At 36.6% G+C, this 22,283-nt stretch overlaps 1 protein-coding gene across 1 annotated transcript in view; it reads left to right on the forward strand.

Moving 5' to 3' along the window:
• The window catches only part of LOC139964912 (uncharacterized), a 50,996-nt gene that overhangs the window by 11,499 nt on the left and 17,214 nt on the right, over nucleotides 1-22,283 (forward strand). The window contains exons 5-7 of the mRNA XM_071966967.1: nucleotides 3,387-3,449; nucleotides 4,960-5,091; nucleotides 7,195-7,808. Of these exons, the coding sequence (XP_071823068.1) occupies nucleotides 3,387-3,449; nucleotides 4,960-5,091; nucleotides 7,195-7,808 (809 nt within the window). The remainder of the gene's footprint in view (nucleotides 1-3,386; nucleotides 3,450-4,959; nucleotides 5,092-7,194; nucleotides 7,809-22,283) is intronic.

Genomic DNA, 22,283 nt, shown 5'->3' on the forward strand with positions numbered 1-22,283 from the left:
AATTACATGGATAGAAACCTATATTGTGCACTGGCTACCCTGTTTTGTTTTCCCTTTCGGTTTTGTTATTGTGTATTTCTTGTGCTAGTGTACATGCACCATACGTGTGTTATATATACATCTATAAATAATGTTACTTTTTGTTATTGGTCTAAATGAAACCATTGGAGCACGCCTGTTGGCAGAAAACTCTGAAAAAATCAACAGTTGCAGAGACTACCAACAGAAACGTACCATTTATATGCAGTTTTACATATTTTCAGGCTAGGAATAAAATTAATCACGAAAGTAACCCCTCCCAGGCACAGCCTTTGAGCTCAAACTGAAAGCAACTCAACGGGTCTTGCATAAGACTAGGGCATAGAATTGGATGTACAACTTTATAGGTTAGGGTTAGGACAGTAGACTAAGGCCTAGGCCTACTGTAACTTACGCCAAAGATTCTCATTATGTGGTAAGTTAGGCCTACAGTGGCCACGAAGTGTATCCTCATAGTTGCTGTCTGCTGTTATATCACACAGTTTATACAGTAGGCCTAACATTAGACCGGTTTCAGTTGTTTTCCGCATACGTTACTTTCCGCTGATTACTTTCCGCTGAAAAAATTCTTCTGCGGAAAACACCTTTTTTTCACCTTCCTGTATACTATATTTTTCGCATATTTTAGGATACCAAAATTCAGGCAGGATGATTAAAATAACATGAGAAAGTATCAAAGAACGTCGATAAAGGATGGTTAGACTGAGTTCATGTCAGAAAAGTTAAGCTGCTTATAATACAGAGGAGGCTTGGGGGTGTGTAATTAGGGACTATTAAAGAAGTATGTGGTGGTCGGCCGATAAAAGGGCAAAGGGACACCCGCGTTATGAAGGATTGACTATCTAATAAAGTATTAAAACTGCGGTCCGCGTAATGATAGTTTAAAAAAAAAAGTTGTAAAAGGCGGTATCTTTGATTTTCGCTGGAAATGGCTGTATAAAGTAAGGGCTGTTTTAATAGTCGAACACGCATTTTGCACCACCTTTCTTACGAGTTACATCTAAAATCATGGCCGATTTATCCTGTTACAGTTACCAATCTTCTCCACCTTCCTAAATCATTCCATGTGCCTAATCAATTCAGCAAGTTATTCCCTTCAAATTGTCCCTTCAAAAAAAAAAACGTTACTTTCCGCTGAAAAAAACGTTGTTTTCCGCTGACAAATTTGTTTGCGGAAAACACCGTTTTGTTTCAGCGGAAAGTAACGTGTGCGGAAAACAACGGTACCCCATTAGACCTAGGCTATACCATAGTCTAGAATAGATTGATGTACAGTTAACCCCGATTATCCGAATTGGTGGGGAGCGAAGGTAGTTCCGATAAATCAAATGGTTCAGATAATTGAATTTTCATCAAGTAACTTATTTTCGACTATGAGACACCCATGTAATGCCTTCTAAATGATTGTATATATATATTAGTTTCCATGTTCATAAATTGATTCTTTTGATGATTGTATTCAGAATAAAAAAGCATTTGCATTTCATTCCAGGAGGTGGGGGGGGGGGATTACCACATACTTTCACCACTCTGACCACATGTTCAGTAGGATATATATTATCGCTGTATAGGCCTCTTACTGTAGTACAGGATACAAGTGTCAGTGGTTTATCCTAGCGTAATACTGATTCCCAATACCTGTAATACTTGATTAACAAGCTTCTTGTCTAGAAAAGTAGGAAAGAAAGTAGTTACAGCTTGGACCTAATAAAGTTCTTTCATGTTTGAATAATTTATCATGAGGTAAACGGCATTTCTTTATGACGAAAGATCCAGAACAAATATGTGCGTGGCCAGGTGACTTTTCTGGAGTGCATGTTTTTGTAAACATGTTAGTAAAGTGACTTGGACTTTCCTTAAATTACTCATTCCAATATTGGGGGGAATGAATGTGAGAAGGGGAATCCCTAATTGCCGTTGTGACAAGAAAGAATTTAAGCTTCAGATTTTAGTGATACAATTTTGTATTTTTATTTAAATAATTTCGGATTAAATTTTTAGCAGACATTCAGAGTTACCCAGGACTCTGCATTTAATATCGGTGTTTATTGTACGCCACTAAGCTGAATTTGCAATAGGTTACCCTAACTAGCCTTTCTTTTTTGGGTTAAAACCACCTACCAAAATTCCAACTAAAAGCACTTAGCCTGTCTATTAAGTTTTAATCATATTCAACAATTTCAATTGACTGGTTCCTTATTCATCATCGTTTCATGCAATGACCTCCTTTGTCCTAAACTGCCTTGTCACAAATTGCAGATAAGGGGATTTCTGAAAATGAAAAAATCTAAATATGATGCAAACACTGTGACGTGAATAGTCCCGGCATTGCAACGAAGTGTGAAGATTGTAATCTCTAATTGCTACTCATATGGTAAAGCCTTTGCACACTACCATGAAAGTTTTTTTTTTTGAATTTCTCAAAATTTTTCAAAATCTCATTTATCTGGTATGACGTAATGTAAGGCCCTAGCCTACATGCTAGGCACACAAGCGCTAGCCTAATGCACGTACGTTCATTGATGTGAATTTGTGACCGAAAATTATCAACTCCTATTTAAAACGGTTTACAATCTTGGTACAAATAACAATCAAACGTTTATGTAGTACTAGTGATAATATATTCGATATGTAGAGCAATAGAAGAATTCAATGAAAATAAACAGGCTTTGTCAAAAGAATTTGAAAGCTGATCAATTTGTAAGTCATCAAATTTACGTTGTACATAATTTGGGTACTGTATGTACTTGGAATCAATAACACTCGGCCTCTAGACTGTTTATTGATGAACGGATGGCTGGTTTGGAATATCGGGGGTTCGGATGAAAGGGATTTGAATAATGGGAGTTTTATCTATCATACAACCAATAGCTGTATAGGTATAGCTGACCTAAACCTGACATTGCCCAAAAAAATTGGTATTGCTTAAATGCCGATTGTAATTATCCAAGTAGTTTGCCCAAAGTTCAACCCTGCCCAAGATGCAACACGGAAAAGAATAAGTATAAAACTTTAAATGCATACGCTCGTAGTTTGTATTTAACATGATGAATAATAAATATGCGAAACTGCAGCTATTCATTTTTTTTTTTTTTTTTATTATATGTTCTTTACCATGTCATATTTCTTTATCATTCTTCTTTATATCAATTGTGGATTTTTCATCTTTAATCCTCATCATTTGTCAAGTTGGTTGCCATGCCCAGACAGAAGTCCTAGCGGAGGAGGATTAGATGAAAGCATCCTCTCGGAGAGAGCTCTCTCAGATGACTGACGGTGACGTCTTCTCTTTCCATGATTTCCACGATAGTGTGTGAAGGATGTACTTCAGATTTGCAATGACGCAGCACACTTTTAATCTATCAGAGCGACTGATTCGGGTGATTACTGGCTGGAATGTCAACCCTAAGGTAAGATCAAATGGTAACACTTCTTCGCCTGAATAAACATTCAACGGTGTTTGTCCTTCAAAGGATAGTCCAGAGGGAAACTTACTTTTGACCAATGAAAGGAGAATATATACTCAGCAGTTTGGTGATATTTAACATGCAATTTCTACATTTAGTGTTAGAGATACTTATAGTTGAAATTGTCACAGCTTGTACCATAAGGGAACTTGAAGCAAACAGGCGCGATCAGCGTTTGCAGTAGGAGGAGAGATTGCGGGATTCCTGCAATTTTTCTAGAGGGTCCCGCAAAACGATTTCCTCTTTCAGGGAATTTCCCGCAACAATTCCTGGTACTTTCTGGAACTTGCACCATTAACGTACAGTTACACAACTTGCCACTAATAAGCCAGATGTTATAAAGTTTTGTTGAGTTTTGTAAGGAGTAATCTGATTGGTCAAATCTTTCCAAAAGAAAACACGTATTGATAATTTTGAAGAAGAAACTTGGATGTACATTTCAAAGAAAAACTAAACAAATTTGTCATATGCACCTGTTTGCTTCAAGTTCACCTTCCATTCAAAACATGTCAAATTCAAATGACGTAATTTCCAGAAATGATACGTAGAACGTTTTATGCAAATCACAACAGGAGGCTAAGAATCTGTTCTCCTTTCATCAGCCTCAGAAAAGAAATTTACCTGAAAATCCATTAAACATCTCCACACGATAGCCGAGTACTTACCTGTATGCACACCAACATCTGCAAACTCTTCCAATTAGCGAGGGAAGTGATGTTTCCTGTTCTGCTTCACATCATTTTATCCATACATCAAATTGAGCCTCAGTAGAGAGTTTAATTCTGCATTCTATAGTATCCTTATGTATCAGAGATGCTCCAATGTCGTCTTAGTGAACATTAGCCAGAGATTTCCAATAACTGGAAGAAAAGGAAAGGTCCCTCCCACCAAACAGCATTTTCACAGTGTGGGACGTTTTCTTAAAGCCCCACGAATTCAACAAAAAAAATTCCTCAAAGAACATTGCTTTCAACCGTTTGATGTTGTTCAGTCTGATACAAGTTGAATGACAGACAGTCTATGCATTGGTACCAAAAAATTGGAAATCTTTACCACCTTCCACACCCCAATGTTCAGCTAAGAGACTTCAATTGCAACAAATTGTGAGCCTTCACAATTTTTGGCAATGAGCAGGGGAAAATTGTCATAAATAACAGCAAATCTGTGTTTGGGGTTTCTCACCGTCTTTGGCCAACAAATTTGGTCGGTTGTGTCATGGAATAACTGCCAACCCGACATGGTCCAGTTTTAATATTACTGACGTTTGTTTGTCTTCTCTGTTTAGAAAATGTCAACTTTCACAATTCTACCCCATCTTTTATGATATTTTTGTTGTTTACAACAAGTGAACAATTAACTGTGTCTTGTTTGAAGTGTATAATTTAAGAGAGAGGATTTTCTCCTTTAAATACAACCAGTTGCAATGAGATTTTATCGACTGGGTTCTTCACAGGATACCGTGGAGGAGATTCTGAGAGAAGGAGCCGATGTCAACCACGTCCATGGACTCTGCCTGCCTCTCCACTGTGCCTGCTCTGTGGGGAATCCAGCCGTTGTTGAACTACTATTAGATTACGGAGCAGAGGTAATTTCAATACAATTGAGTATATTTGGTCTTACATGATTTAACTGCATTCTGTGGTTGTTGTTGCCATAAACTGGTGGCACCAGTCTCCACCGATATTGAAGGGAGAGATGGGATACCCGATAGGATCGTCTTCTGACATAGTCCCCACCGAAACTGTACTGGCAGAGAATTGGGAAATTTAGGCATAAATTTCAAACATTTGCAAAACAATAAGATTTGAAAGCAGAACGTCAAAAGTTTTTGGGACAAAAATTAAATTGTCTGCATCGGACTAAACGGTTATACTCACTGACTCGGAGAGAAAGGGGGGGGGGGGGGGGGGGGGGTGCAGTACACTTTTGAAAACCTGTATTATTAAAAACATCAGCGAGTTTCATAAAGGTACTCCTTTTATTCATTTGTGCAACTTCCCAACACAGAATGAAAAAGAGAAAGCATGCTGGGAATGACTACAAATATCCTTTTTATTCTTAATGCTGTCATTGTGTTGTCAATGTTTCAGGACTTTAAGTTTTTCAGGGTCACTGAATCGTGTTGGTACCTAACTAACTTTAAGCTGACTGGATCATTTCTCATTCTTAAACTAATATTTCACTTTTTCAATTTCTTTTTTTTTAGCCAGTCAGGACTTTTCCTGATTTCCTGTAGACCTTAATATTGAAAAAAAGCTGAGGTTGTCTTGATTTGTTTCATATTTCAAATCCTAAGTGTGGTTCCTGGTTACTTTCGTAGTATGCAAGGTACTGCAGCTTCTTGCTAATATCCCTAGCTAAGAAATTGTTTAGTTTAGTTTAGTAGTAAAAAGGATCATTGAGGGACACTCAAGTCCCCATCAAGGACCTTATAGCAGTGAGAGAAAAAACTGAAGACAAAAAAAAATCAGACCAGATTACAATGCTTAAAGTGCTTGTCCAAAGTATTCTTGAACCCATTCACACTTCTTGCAAGTACAACTTTCTCCGGCCAAACCATTCCACTCATTCACAACCCTATTTAGGAAGAAAAAGTTATGCAAAAATATTAATCCTACTTTGTAACTTCTGGAGTTCAAGACAATGACCTCTGGCACAACTACTATTATCAAACTTGAAAAAGTCAGTGAAGGATAAATTGTCAAAACCCTACACAATCTTGAATACCTGAATCAAGTCACCACGTAACCTCCCTAAAGCTCCAGTGTGGTCAGATTCAAATGGTAAAAAAATTATAACTGGAAGGAGAAAAGAAAGATATTTCATCTTAATTGCCATAATGGCATTATTCACTCAGTTGTTACCAGATGCATTCACCAACTCTGAAAAATTCATATCTTTGAAAAAAATTTTTTTGTTTGTACTGTAGTAATTGGTGTTGACAGACTATGTTAGGCTATCAGATTGAGCTACCATAATGTCCCATTATTTGGCTATTATCAACCAACTGGGGGGGGGGTGGGGCTTGCATAGCTCATTGGGTAGTGCACAGGACCTTAAAGCTCCGAGCCTCAACTTATCATTTAGCCAATAACTTCTCCGCTTTTTCAATATTACTTTCCATTAAGTGTCTGTTTCTGATTAGCTTGTACATATATGGATCCATTTCTAACACAAAATCATTCTCAAGAGAACGTCATGGAATAAAACTGAATTTCACTGTTATGGCCTGACCAGAACATTTGATCTGATCCGTAATACTTTATACAGTTCAGTGAAATCGTGCGAAGTGACCTTTTCACAATTTATGGAAATAAGTTGTAAAAAATGTGTGAATCTTTTGTTGCACTCAATATTAACCAATAAGGTTCAATTTCCTCGTCAGGGTTACGACTCCAAAGCCATTGTCAATGGTAACGGAGTGGCCGGAAATTTTGTGCGTTTTTGACCTTGAGTTCAAACATTCATTTATAATTTGAAACTATAATAAATAGACTTCACTTTTACAATCCATGAAATGAAAAATAAAAATGGGACTTGAGACTAATACTGGCCAAAGAATCCCTTACTTTAGCTTATTCAACAGAGCTAACTTTGAAATTATGTCAGTGCTATTTTATTATATTGCCTTGCAAACAATCAAGAAGTTTGATTTTTAAAAGCTCCAACTTTTCCCTCCTTCCGGCAGGTGAATGCAATAGACGGTTTCGGCCGATCCGCCATGCACTGTGCAGCCGAGGGATCGACGGATTGCCTCCAAGTGCTGGTATCTCACGGGGGCGACGTCGACATCTCGGACAACAACCGTAACAGACCACTTCATTGGGCCGCCTACCGTAACAAAGATAAGTCTGTACGTTTCCTATTGGAACACGGCGCGCTAGTTAACGAGCCCGACATGTTTTACAATACTCCCTTACACTGGGCTACGATGAAGTCCAGCCTGGAGGCCATCAGGGTCCTCCTGGACTTTGGCGCCGAGGTCACGGTTCGCAACGACAGCGGTCACAGTCCGGTCCTAAAGGCCGCCCACATGTTCACTGCGGGACTCTCCACCGAGAGAGAATGGGAGGTCTTGAATCTACTCCTGAAAGCGGCCGGTAACGTCCGAATCTGCGACGACGACGGCCAAATTCCACAGAACATATTCCAAGATACGGACCTTATGAAACTTCTCATTCCAGTGTGTTATACTCCTCGCTCTCTGAGTCAACTATGTCGTTACAACATTAGGAAGAGTGTGGGAGAAGGACATGTAAACAAACTTATCATGGAACTGCCTTTACCTGATTCCCTGCTAAGGTATCTACTACTTCTATCAAAGGAATAAACATAAAATGAAAATTGAACTTTTGGGGTTTTTTTTTTTTTTTTTTTTTTTGCTATATATGTCAACAAATCATTAAAAAAAATTTTTTTTTTAAATCATTCAACTTTACACACAAAATAAGAGGAGGAATTGTTTGTCAAAAAAATTAATGCTCAAATATATTTCAAAAAATGCAGGGTTAATGTTTGGAACTGTGTATAATAGTGAAATTTCACCAAGTGAGCTGGAGTAGATCACTGAGCTAAGCATGCATTCCAAAATGCTTTCAATTAGCTGGAATATTTGTAAAACATGTTAAGGAACAAACAGAGATACAGTCCTCAACAGTAATATTATTTGCTATCTTTCCAAGTGTACCAGGAGACTGGAACAATGGATATGTTGTGGTCAACAACCAATCAGATTCAAGTACTTGGCAGAGGCAATGATTAACATGTTGGCAGACAAGCTGTTCTGTACAAGTGAATATTAGTCACTCAGTGAAAAATTGTCAACCTAGCTATATCTTCAGCTTATATGGCTCTTTCTGGGTGACTGTTACCTATTTATTTATTTATGACTATTATTTGTAAGCTCATTGTAGGAGAAGCTATAACAGAAATGACTGGTTTCAGCTGGTGTAGGAGTCTAACCAGTGGCTCTGACTAAACTTAGGTCGTTTTCCCTACCAAACGAGCTATCCAACTGTTATTTTTGTTTAATTGTCGGCCAAAATCAGCTCTCTGTATCTTTGAGGCATTGCTAGGTGCAAGCCATAGAAATTTGCTTACGTTTTCACACTTCTTGTCCAGTTTTAAACAGATGCCGAAAAATCTCCAGAAAGGGATTAAAAGATGAAATGTCAGCAAGATTATTTATGGAAATAGCCTTTTTAGACTTTTAATTGTATATACTAATCCAACCCAATCAGGATATAACTAGGGAAGGATTTTTTTTTTTTTTTAATTTGTTATAATTTTATTCACACTTCAGTTTCTTAAGCCTCATAAATGGAAGTAAGCTTATTTCAGATTTGAAAAAGGATCAAAGGTATCCTTATTACCGGGAAATTATCGATGATGAAGAATCCATTAGTATTCTGAGGGGAAGGAAAATGGCAGAAGATGTCTGTGATTGTTGGTGAATCTCAAAGCTGAGAAAATTTTGTCGGAATGAACAAAAGGATATGGCATGTTTATTATGAATATTAGAAAGAAGAGGGGAAAAGGTGGAGCCAGGGGGTCGTAAACTAAACAGAGAGATTTGATTGGCGCATGATCTGGTAGGCGGGGCTTTCAAATTGTAATGAAGTTTGTAGAATCTACAGACTCGTTAGAAACTCTGGAGAATTTTATTCAGCTCAAAATTTCGAATGACGTATAACTCAATTAAAATAATGAATATTTATATGAAAATTTGCATAGAAAAGTGTCATTTTTACTGAGCTTTTAAGGGCAGTAAGCTGGAAAGGTCGAAGTTTTTTAAATTTGGCAAACAAGTACTGAGACTTTAATTGACCATGAGTGTGGGTGGCATCCAATTCAACATTTTAATTCAAATTTGGAATCTGTTCAATTTAGAAAGTCATTTCAGATGGGAAAAACCATCGATTGCTCTTGAATGAAAAACCCACCTTACCATGACCCGGCCGGGTATCGAACCTAGAACCTCTCGATTGCTAAGCCTCATTGCTACAAATGCCACCGCCTTTATCCACTTGGCCACGGCACCCGTATTAAGATTTATTTGAAATTGCAAAATATGTTTCAAAAGATCTTGTCATCATCATCATCATCATCATCATCATCATCATCATCATCATCATCATCATCATCATCATCATCAACGAAATTTTATATGCTAGTTACTAGTGTGACCAACTCATGGTTTATATTAAACCCCAAAGTCTAACAATTCCATGTTCTATCCCGTGCAGAGTAGATCAGTAATATAAATTCTGCGAAGAAAGTACCTGCTTTTTCCATTCATTTTCGACCCATGCTAGCTTTTTATACCATATGTGTCATTTCAATAAATATCTTGATATATAGGATGTGATAACGATAAATTTTGTATTTCTGTGGTACCATAAAATATGTCTTTAAAACCGTTCTAGCCCAGTTAAGTGAATCCAAAAGTGATTTACTATCTGGTCGCAGTCTTTACCATTTCGGGTCTAAAGTGAAATCCTTCTGCAATATTTTAACGACGAATATTTTTTCCGATTTAAGTGTCGATCAGATTGCCATCTGACGCAAAAGATTTAAAGCATCCTGTTGGATTAACAGTTTTCAGATTCAAATTCAAGATTTGACAAAAAAAACTGAAAGGCATATGAATACACTAGGGTGAGAGTATCAGCCAATCATGTTTCACACTTTTTCCAATATGGTAGTCAATTTTGGTTATCAAACAAAATTGTAATTGAAAAAAGTGTAAATTCTTGAATGTGCCTATCAAAAATTTAATTTTCTGAAAATGTCCTGAACAATCTTTGAAGTAAAATGGGATAGAAATTAATGGTGTCTTGTGTGTTGAACCTCACGAGGAAAACAGAAAAGTACCGTAGCAACCAACTGTTTAAATCAAGCTATAAATTGTACTTGAAAGCTGTCATAGTTTGAATTTTGGTGGGGCACAATGTTTGCTGATGTCTGTACAGGGGGGGGGTCTACATAGAGTGGTGTCCTTTGAGATATGTTTGTTTCGGTAAGGGGGCTAATATTCAAAATGCGCTTTCAATTCAGCTACGTTCTTGTAGTAAAATTATTTTATTTCATATTTCTTTTCGTCTGGGAACATTTTGTCTTCGGGCCCCCAGATTGGAAGAGTTTAGTTTCCTTGATTATAATAGGAAAATTAAGCCTACATTTTTCTTCATCACATATTACCTTGGGCCCTGTACAGTAGTTGACCCTGGAACCAGAGCTGTTCCCCCCCCCCACTCCCTGTTAATGGGTCTGATTTTGCAGGCGTACAGTCGGAATCTCAAAACATCTTTTTCGAGTCGGTATTAAACTGCTTTAAGGCCCAACTCATTTCGTTCACTTCATTCCTTTGGGCTAATGGAAGGGGGCTGTAAAGTAATTATAACCTCTGCGAAGTTTTGAATTAATTAAATTGATAAATTATATGACTTGAAAGATTCAAAGACGGATGATAAAGTGTTAACGCAAAACTAGGCTGTTTTTTATGAGCCTCATAAATAGTAGGAGAGGGGAGGCGAGGGTGTAATCAGCTGTTAAAGGGGTACCTGGCATTTGATCATGGACATTCACAATAATATCTAAACTGCAAAAGCAATGAACCCTCAGGACTTGAAGCCTTGAACTTGAAGATCATTCTTAGAAATATTTTATCAGCCTCAGAAATAGCAGAGAGGGATCAAGAAGGTGTAGTATAACATCTATGAAAGGGGGAACCTGTCAAATTATCATCAACACACACAACAAAAGTGGCAAAATAATTTCTAGGCATAAAAATGATTTTATTTATTTATATGATTTTTTTTAATTAGGAGCCTCAGAAAGAGCAGAGAGGGAAGAAGGTTTTGTTAGCTGTTAAATATAAATGCATTTTCTTCTCTTTGTATAGATTTTTTTGGGGGGTGGGGGTTGAGGTAGAAAACCAGAATTTGAATTAATGGATTAAAGATACTGAAGTTTATGTCAGTCTTGCATCATGGTGGTATGAATTCTATAGTGTGGTCTTGGCTTTTAGGAAAACACAAAAAAATGGTATTTATGCAACTTTTGCTTATTTATTTACAGCAAATTCTGGCAAATGATGCTTTGTTGTCTTGTCCAAACTAGAATATTTGCTAATTATAATGTAGTTATTATTACTATTATTGCTATGACCATTTCAATGTTTATTGTTGTATGCTGTACATACAAACTCAAAGCAACACTACTTGTATGCTCATTTGAAATCAATAATGCCAATTGTTCAATCACATGATAATATGAAATGACATGATGTCTACAAAATGGAGAAAGGTTTACTGTATTAACTATCCCTTTGATTAAAGTTCAGAAATTCTGAGGAGAGGAGAGTACATTTAAATACTTGCTACAAACATGAAAATAGATTCTCTGAGTTCCTGTTTACTATAGATCAAATCTGCCTAAAAATTTGCCAAAAACTTGTCTTCTAGTTCCCCAATTGAAGAAGAGGGTGGGGGAGGGGGTGGGGGTGGGGTGCGGAGGTTTCTAAATGTTATACATTAACTGAAACCTAACCAGACACATGGAGATCCCTGGATGAATTATTAGACACTAACCTAGTGCTGATGAATATTTTTTCCCTCTTGCACAACTTGCCCCAATTTGTGGCAAAAGATGAAAAAAAGTTGGCGATAAGAATAAATTTTCAAAAAGGCTGTCTAGAGTGCTACTTGAAAGCATGATCCTTGACGGTTGTTAGAATTATTTCAAATCTATGAGGGATGAATGAGAACTAAACACTAAAGAGGTGGAAATTGCAGCTGAGACATAGACAGTAACATGTGTATATATATGTATCCATAGATAAATATATATAGAAATAAAGGGGACAACTTACACAGAGAATGGCTGGATCTCGAGTGAGATACAACATTTTATTAAGTAAGTGATTGGAAGTAAAACAGCCAATATTTGACTTTGAAGTTCTGGAAAATCAGATTAATCCAACTTTCCAAAGCTTCTGCTAATCCAGCAGAAATCAGTAAGTCGCATTGACTTCTCTATTATCTATAAAAAATTCAATTCCTACTACTCTATGTCACTTTCGCTAGTTTTGCTCTGCAAAAACCAAGCATTGGCTGGTTTACTCCCATATGTATGTGTGTGTGTATATGTACGTATGTATGTATATATATACTGTATATATATATATGTATGTACATATATATATATATATATATATATATATATATATATATGTATGTATGTACATATACATATATATTTATATTTATATATAACTATGACAAGATAGTCTTAAGTGTGTTGTTTAAATCCATTTGCTATTTTCATACTAGCAAAGGCTGGATTCATATGATCCCTCACATAGCTGGGCGTACATTGTCTTTGAAATATGATATCCAAGTGCTGTCTTCGCTGGAAGAGTCATATATAAAAGTCTCTATTTGGTTTAGGATTTCTGAAACCCCCATCAGAGAATAATTTGCATAATGCTCCCCTGTGGATTAAAGAGTCTCTCTTGAGATTATATCTATCCTTGCTTAAAACGTTTCCGGTTTATTCATTCACATTAGTTATTTATTTATTTGTTTATGAGGTGGCGTTCTGATGTATCGTAAGCCATGAGTGACTATCGAGGCTACAGTCTTGGGACTTTCTTTCTTCATTTTTAATAGTGTCTGCTGAAATCATTTGAAGTGCAGTGACCTGATAGGGAACTTTCAAATGTACGGTAGGGGATACCTTGTGTTAAAAGTCAAAGCTATGATTTTTTTTATGTATTGCTTGGAGCAGGGAATACAAAAGCTGAGGTAAACATTTGAACAGTTTTGCAGATTTAACAGATTTTTTTTTTTTCATTGAGCCAAATGGGGCCAGGTCTTGGGTCCCCATATCAGCCCCCCCCCCAATTCTCCCTTACCCTGCAAATTTCAGTAGAAGCCAAAACATGGAGGGAATTAGTTAAAAGGAGGGGAAACAGAGAGAGCGATGTACAAATAAAATAGAAAGATTAGAGAAAAAAATTTCAGACTTCAATATAATTGATAGGTTGTAGGCCTCTTGTACTCCGAATATTGTCACGGTGCTTCAGTTTAGGGATATCGATATTTATAAATATCTACGATAGATCGGTGCTCGTATAGCCAGAGATTGATATCAGACGTGATCATCATATCCATAATAAATGTAAGATGTATGTGATTTAACATGTAGGAATACCTTGCTAAGAGAAAAGAAAAAGAGACAAATTATTTAACAGATTTTTTTTTCCATTGAGCCAAATGGGGCCATGTCTTGGATCCCCATATCAGCCCCCCCCCCAATTCTCCCTTACCCTGCAAATTTCAGTAGAAGCCAAAACATGGAGGGAATTAGTTAAAAGGAGGGAAAACAGAAAGAGCGATGTACAAATAAAATAGAAAGATTAGAGAAAAATTTTCAGACTTCAACATAATCGACAGGTTGTAGGCCTCTTTGTTCTCAGAACATTGTCACGGTGCTTCAGTTTAGGGATATCGATATTTATACATTTCTACAATAGATCGGTGCTCGTATAGCCAGAGGTTGATATCAGACGTGATCATCATATCCATAATAAATATAAGATGTATGTGATTTAACATGTAGGAATACCTTGCTAAGAGAAAAGAAAGAGAGACAAATTATTTATTATATATGATGTTACTTATCAAGTTGTATAAATTGGTATATTTTTAATTGAAGTAATTCTAAAGTCAAGTGTACTAAGCATTTCTGATCCTTCGCCATTAATTAACTCAGTATTGTTTTATCATTCTTCTATCAGGACAGCTACTATTGCCTCTTAGGCCCATAGCCAGGAATTTTTGAGTTGGGGTGAGGGGGGAAGTCACAAATATTTAAAGGAAGGGTGCAATATTTGTGTCTGTATGGTAACTTGTGAATTTTTGGCTTCAAATCATGGTGGCACAAGTGTGTGTGTGTGGGAGAGGGAGGGGGGTGGGAGCAGAGTAGTCTGCATCAGAGGACACCACACCTCTCCCCCTCCCCTCAGACCCCCCCCCATTTCCTAAGTCTGGCTATGGGCCAATTGTCTCCAATCTTAAGGCTTTTATATTTTATACTGGAAAATACTCATTTCTTTCAAAATGTACAATATGTACACAAAAGCTGCATATTTCCATCGTGTAAATTTGTTTTAAATATGTTCATTGCAAATTCTTTTCATGACTCACTTTCTCAAATTCTTTACCATAATTTGCGCGAGGGGGGGTGGGGGGTTAGTGAAATTTCCATAAAAAAAAGAGGTGTCATTCCACATCTTAAACATTACCATAAATTCCCATGTATATAATGTACACTGTTGACTGCTGCATACCAGAGTCAGGAGTAGCTGTTAAAAGAGTCCTTTGGTAATTCTCGGCATCCATCTATTAACATTTTTTGGGGGTTTGTAGCTTAAAGCACCTCACTCTATAAACAGTTCTCTCTAAGCTTAAAAGAAATTTGTTGTCTGCATATTTTTTATAATGCAATTTGAAAGATGTTTGACCTCTCTGATGGAGGGCTTTGGCGGCAGTACGTATATCTTCCAAGATTCAGTAATTCTGTAACTTTTTATTACAGTGTTATTTGTATTGTATCTTACGTAGTCTGAATACTGAGTGTAGGAACAATCTCATCGGAATGATTTTCAGTAGCCTTCCAAACAGCATTCAAAATAACATGGCAGTTTTCAGGTTTGGATGCACGGGGAAAACGGTATGGGGTGTAACCCCCTCCCCCCTTTTCAATCAGTGACACATAAACTAAAAAAATTAAAAAGTTTTTAGCACAACCTTGCAATTAGACCTACAAACAAATCTAATTTATAGTCTAAACATGCTGATCAGAATGAACCCATTTGAGCTTAATTGCATGTCCTTGTTTTTGTATAGGGCAAGACCTGTAGACCCACCACCCCCCCCCTCCCCCACCAACATGAGGGTCACATTCAACAATAGAACCACAAGCCTGACACCTCCTTGCTAAGATCCTGGAACTGATCCTGGGTCAGAAAAATTTCCAACTATCATGTTACTTTTGGAAAGTTTAAGCTATCTGTCAAATTGCATATGTTCTGTCAAAATGTGTTTGACTTTGGCAACAAAGCTAATGACCTTTAAAGTAATAGTAAGTCGTAAGAATACATTTCTTGGCATAAATGATACATCAGTGATGAAAATACAGTATCATGTGTAAATGTTGGGTCAGTGTGTAAACTATAGTAACTGGAAGATACAGAGTATTTCCAACTGTTTGCTCAGTATTTAAAGGCGTTGAAGACTCGCCCCAAACCACGTGCCGAGCTCTGAAAAAGTTAACTTTCCGTTGCTTGCCAGTGAAGTTTTCTGCTTGTCGCTACAAAATGCAGACAGTAATGAAACGTGATACCTTGTTATCTTTAGCTGGACCTGAGGTGTCCATGGTTGTATCGTTTGAACACTGTGCGGTGGATATTGACCACAGCTGTATGTACTGACTGTACACTCTATAATGTCTAATTACCGAAGTTAGCAAGCTGTGTGCGTATTTTGTGGGATCGATGGTGGTGTCTAAAACTTCTGTTACACCTCATTCGAAACTAGGTCAGATTACCAGCATTAACCGTTTCTTTTTGCGCGAGTCTTCACACCCTTTAAGGGGAACTTAACTGAAAGCGTGATTTTAGCTTGTTTTGATCAATCCAATGATTGTCCAGCAAAAGGTATTATCGATGGCCGATTATGCATGTTTCTATATCTATTCCAGCACCCCCACCCCCCCCTCTTTTATAGTACATTTTTTATCTAGAACACTCCTTTAAAGTTCATCAGTATTCACCTAAAGATTTCATCTGTTAAAAAATTGCTAACAAAATGTTTGCAAATTTAAAGGGCACATTGCCAGGGGGGATCTGACCCTTGGAATTAATGCAGTTAGTGCAGTTGGATAATGACATCTGTCAATGATGAATAATAAATGCTTTGAGGGTTTTACAGGTGTAAAATGGTTCATGAATGTTCAATATTTACGTGACCATTATTTGAATTTCTAGCATATTTTGGGGCAACGCTGATGACCTCTTAAAGGGGCAAATCAATATTAAATCGATTCGACTTTTCGGTTCAGATCTAGTCGTTAGTGTTAATGCTGGTAAGAGGGGAAAATATTACATGTAATATTGGAAGTTGGTGGTCAATGATTTTTCTTTCTTTATTCAACATCGAAATAAGTTTGCGGTGCAGAAAATTAATAAAGCTCAAACTATATCACTTTGTGTTCATTCTTACAATGCAGACTTTAGGATTGATATGAGTGGAAGTAAAATTGATTTATGCCATATTATATTTTCATTATTACCATCAGAGTGCAGGTTTGAAATAAAAGTTGTACCGAAAACACTGAGTCGGACTTCTCGTAAAGTTTCCTCTTTGCTTCTCTCTCTATTTTCTTTTAACGAGAATTGTACACATTACTTTCATTCACAACCGTGTGAATGTAGCCTCTCTGAGTGAGTTATGGCTCTATTTTTTTTAAGAGTATAGTATAATACAGTCAGAAGTAGCGCATCCCAAAGTCTTTTACTCGTAATAATCTGTACCAGGAGAATCTGCTTGTATATCTCCGAGCTGCATCCAAAACCCAGGATTCAGAGTTTTAACTGTTTCGATGTCCTTGAAATGTCCTAATCAGTTTCAAATATACTTTACAACTCTTCATTAGTAGGGGTTACCCTTTCATTCAAAAGGTCATTGTCAGTATCATCTGTATATTGACTAGTATTAAAAATTGATCCCTAGAGTACACTTATACTACATATCGGCCAAGTCAAACTCTAAAATTTCTATCTGAACATAAAGCAAGATCAATTACCATATTTTAGCTCAAGAAAGGAGGACAAGTCATTTCTTCCTGTCATGGCCTGGGAAAGGGGTCAAAGTTGAGGGGGGCTTCTCCTCTCATTTGTGGGTCAATAAAAAATGTTTTTGAAGGATATACCTACATGGAAATGGAGCCAAGTTTTAAAGTTAAAAACGACCGATATATGCCTTGTAAATGTCGGAATGTTTGCAGGACACTAATACTTACATTGGCGATGTATTCTTTCTACGCTCTCATTGCAGTTAAGCTAGAAAAGGACCAAAAAATCACTGTTGAAATGTAAATCCAATGTATTTATAACATCTTTGTCGGAACTAGCTAAATATCGAGATATTGTTTTTTAAAGATTTTATAAGCCCAGTCGATGGCTCACATTCAAAATAATATATACATTTATCAATATAATAGTTGCCAGATCGACTTTAAATATATATGGTTATATAGTGTCATAAAAATGCAAGCTTGAGGTTGACAGCAAAACCAGAATTTGTTTACTCTAAGTCTTGCACATGTCATTGCACCATTACCTCACCTAACCACACCCTCCCCCCACCCTCCCCGCCCCCATCCTCCCCCACCCTCCAGATTATTTAACTTAAATTACTACTCCATTGCTCTCACAGTAATCGTTTTAGTGAAGTTTGTCGTCTTGATACTAATACAAAAGATTCAGCTGAATGACTTAACACTACCATTGAGTTGACACACCTCAGGGGGTGTAGCCAGATTTCTTGTTATTTTCCATTTTATACAAACATTCCGTGTGCAAGGTCCGTGGATAAGTAAAGTAAAAGATTATAAACAGGCACATTTCTCGATTCAAAGTAACAGGAAATGTTGTCTGAGTATGGTTCTACCAGATTGTGGCACAAAATCAACACAAACTTATTGCTCCTTTATTAACTTTGGATGACTGTAGCCAAGTTTGTCTGGATATGTCAGAGTGCCCAAGGGGAAACAAATTGAGAGCTAGTAATGTTTGTATAGCTATTCTGCATGATTTATTATTTTATATATATTATTATATATTTTATATATATATTATTATTTTTTTTTTAATCTGTGGAATGCTCCTTTAAGGCTGAATTTGATGCCATAACTCCTCAGTGCAGGCCTAAAATGTTACTTTTAATCCATTGCCTGATTAATTAACGTCATAAGTCGAACGGTTTACAGTCTTGTTCAAAGCCAAAGCCCTCTCACACGACTTAACCCTGGCCATTGGTAACTTGTCACACCCACACACCAAAGTGTGCACAATTCAATCATTTTCTCCTGGGGCACCACAGTAGGCACCACATGCACGTGTCCCCCGGGGACTTCCCATAGACACAATGCTATGATCTGGCCAGGACTCTAACCTGTAATCCTTAGAGATCACAAGTCCACTGCCTTAACCACTGGACCACAAAGACCCCCCCCCCCCCAACCCTCATGTAACTCATAACTTGACCAAAATTTGTTTCATTAGCTTCAAATAGACAGTCTGATGTTAAGTCTTCTGTTTTCATATGTTGATTCCGATTAATTGGCCTGATGTTCTCTCTTGTTAGACTTCATAGTCCAGCCACTTCCATCGATTGACCTCATTGAGTTGAAAGTGTCAATTCTCACATATTTAAAGAGCTATGGAAATACAACTTGGACTCAAGATGTGTTGTTTTTTTAAACATCTGTTACAATTTAATTTTGTGCCAACCTTTAAAATTATGCATTGACTATTTTCACATATTCATCATAAAGTCAATATTTCATCAAGGTCGACCAGCAGAAGTGTTCATAATTGCTCTGAAACAGCACATTCTGTGAATGTACGGAAAGGAAATTAGGTCTGTTAATTGTAACACAATTATATGAAAAATGTTTTGTGCTTCGGTTTGCGTGCGATGAATGTAATGTAATGTAATTGGCAGGCAATTATTTGTACAACGCTGTAGCGACCACGAATGTGGGCTTATGGGATTACCATTTTCATGTCGGTTGGCTTCCCATTCAACATTCTAACTCAAATTTGGAATCCTTGGAATCTTTAATGTAAATATATTCTCATCAAATGCATTACGTGAACATAACAACTGGTAACACGGGGCGGGGCGTTGTACAAGCATAAATAACAAAACAAAATATTACAAACATTAAAATTATCAAAACATTAGTAAACTTTAAGATGTATAAGTTTAATAACAACCATAGGCATGCATGACTCAATCAAAGTATAAATTAGGAATGCATGTTACCATGGTAATGTGTTGAAGTATCCGATGACTGTGAAACGTAATAATAGGCTTTCTTTCCTGTTTATACTTGGTTTAACGTTTTTCACTGAAAGCTGTAGTTTCTTATTGGGCTGTCACTTTGAATACATGAATGTATGAACATGACTGAATGAAGGAAGGAATAAATGTTCACACTGCTACAACTGAAAATAAATCCAGTGATGTAAATCTTTACACTTCTGTGTCTGCTGAAGCTGCAACCTGTTATATCAAAACTGCAGTATGAAATGTTTCTCGAAAGGGCATTAAGGCTGAATCGAAGGACACTCTAGATGTATGACCTGATTAATCTGTACCGTGTAAGATTTGTCTCAGGGGTTCTACTCGTAATGCGTAAGGTTGGCATGTAATAAACATTTCTGAGTTGTCAAGTTTAATTCAAAAAATATAAAAAATATGTGGTTTCTTAAATGTCTTAATTAGCGCCAACTTATGTGATCCCTACCATAGAATGGTACTAACCGTGTAAGATTTGTCACAGGGGTACTACTCGTAATGCGTAAGGTTGTCATGTAATATACATTTCTGAGAAGTCGAACGAGAACTTTAATTCTGAGTGCATAAAAAATAGGTGGTTCCTGAAACGACTTCTGCTGTAAGCAGTTATTTTCATTATAGATATATTTCCAATTTTTGTTTTTATTTAAAGCCAACTTATGTGACCCCTACCAAATAATGGTACGAGCCGAAACTTTTAAAGTGCACATGCAGACTATTGTATAGGGGGTTGACAACTTCTGTATCAAACACAACATATTTTTACATTTAAAGACATGTTGACTACATTAATTATAATAGATATAAACATTACTCATATAATAGTACTTGCAAGAATAATTTAATGTTCCTTTGGTAGTTTTATTCTACCTGTTGAATGTTTTTTTCTAAGATTGACAAACAGTTCAGACCCTATGATATCAGTGATAGCAATCATTCTGAAACATGATGATCTGCTGTTGTCTGGCCAAACATCTCAGTCTTCGGCTTTGAGTACAGCGATTCTGTATGTTGCCGTGTTGGACGAATCAACCGTAATAGTCTTTACCGATTTTGAGATCCGCTTTATTGCCATTGTCGACTTTGCAAATGGCCGGCCCCCTCACAAATTTTGCAAGGTCGTTAAAAGTGACTCCATAGTTGTTCCTTTCGGGAAACCAAAGAGGTACCGTGAAAGGCTGAAATATTTATGGAGAAATTTTTAAGATTGAGAACAAACATAGACTTCACATGATTCAGATACGATATGAAGGACATCATCTATTTGAGATGCTTTCAAAGATACCATATAAGAATGACTTTCAAGTATGGCAGGAAGGAACCACTTTAAATTCCCTTCCCATATATCCCTCTCATTATCTGCCCTCCCCGGGGCCCCGAATCTGACTCCTTGACCAATTTTTGGGCCATGAAGCTGTATATATACAAGCAATGGTTTTATTGAGCTCCATTATTGCATGGACTCCCTTCTGCTGGCTAAGGCAAGTCATATGTACAAAGAACGATGAGACTTTACACAGAGTATTTAGTAGGTTTTGCAATCTCTGAAATAAACTAGTGAAAGGTTTACGATCCTTTAAATAGATTTACCCATCGTACCCCTCTCATAATGAAAGGAAATTTGTTAAAGTCAGCTCGACTATGGTGTTCTAATACACTGTCTGGAGAACTGAGAAATGTCAAGCTTTTAATGATTACTGATAATTATTGCCACTTGCAGGCTTCCAACAAAACAGGCATAATCATCAGGGATATTATGTTATGAACAGGAATTCATCTGATACATTTATATTGTACTATCAGTCACTGATTTTACGGGTATATATATATATATATAAATATATATATATATATATATAGAGGTGACACTAATAGTTACTCAGAGTTTCATGCATTGAGCGATCATCAGACAACTCATGTATATATATGTATATATATGTATATATATCTAAATATATATATATATCTAAATATATATATATCTAAATATATAATATATATATATATATATATATATATATATATATATATATATATATATATATATATATATATATATATATATGATGATCGGTTGCCTGATGATCGGTGCGCGAGCCGTACATGTGAAACTCCGAGTAGCAGTATGATGATAGTTTAGTTAAGTATATTATGTGATATTCTAGCTCTGCCTTGGCATAGAGCACTCTTTGTGAATATTGACCAACATTCTATGTGATATATATATATATATATATATATATATGTGTATAGTATATTTGTAAGCTATGTGAGTTATGGATCAGCTGAGTCACTTGATACAGTGACATATGTAACGGAAAATGCAGTACTAAAATAATCACTATGATGTATTGTAAGAAAGGATAACAATTGAGACATTAATGATTCATTTATAATTCCGTAAAAAAGGATTCAAAGTCAAGAATTCTTGTTGGGAGATCTGTGGTCGTCATTGCTCGTTATGGTCTGGCCGAGATCAACAAACCTTTTTGTAATTAAAGAAAGGTGTCGGGAGCCTTAGTCCTTTTGAAAAAAGTGTTAGCATCATTTCTCTTTGAAAGCCCTAGGCATGCCAAGTTCTATCTGTCTCACAGATGTTATTCTCCCTAGTCCCTGTTCTCCCCCT

The sequence above is a fragment of the Apostichopus japonicus genome, chromosome 23 (genome assembly GCF_037975245.1).
Source record: "Apostichopus japonicus isolate 1M-3 chromosome 23, ASM3797524v1, whole genome shotgun sequence".
Taxonomy (NCBI): Eukaryota; Metazoa; Echinodermata; class Holothuroidea; order Aspidochirotida; family Stichopodidae; genus Apostichopus; species Apostichopus japonicus.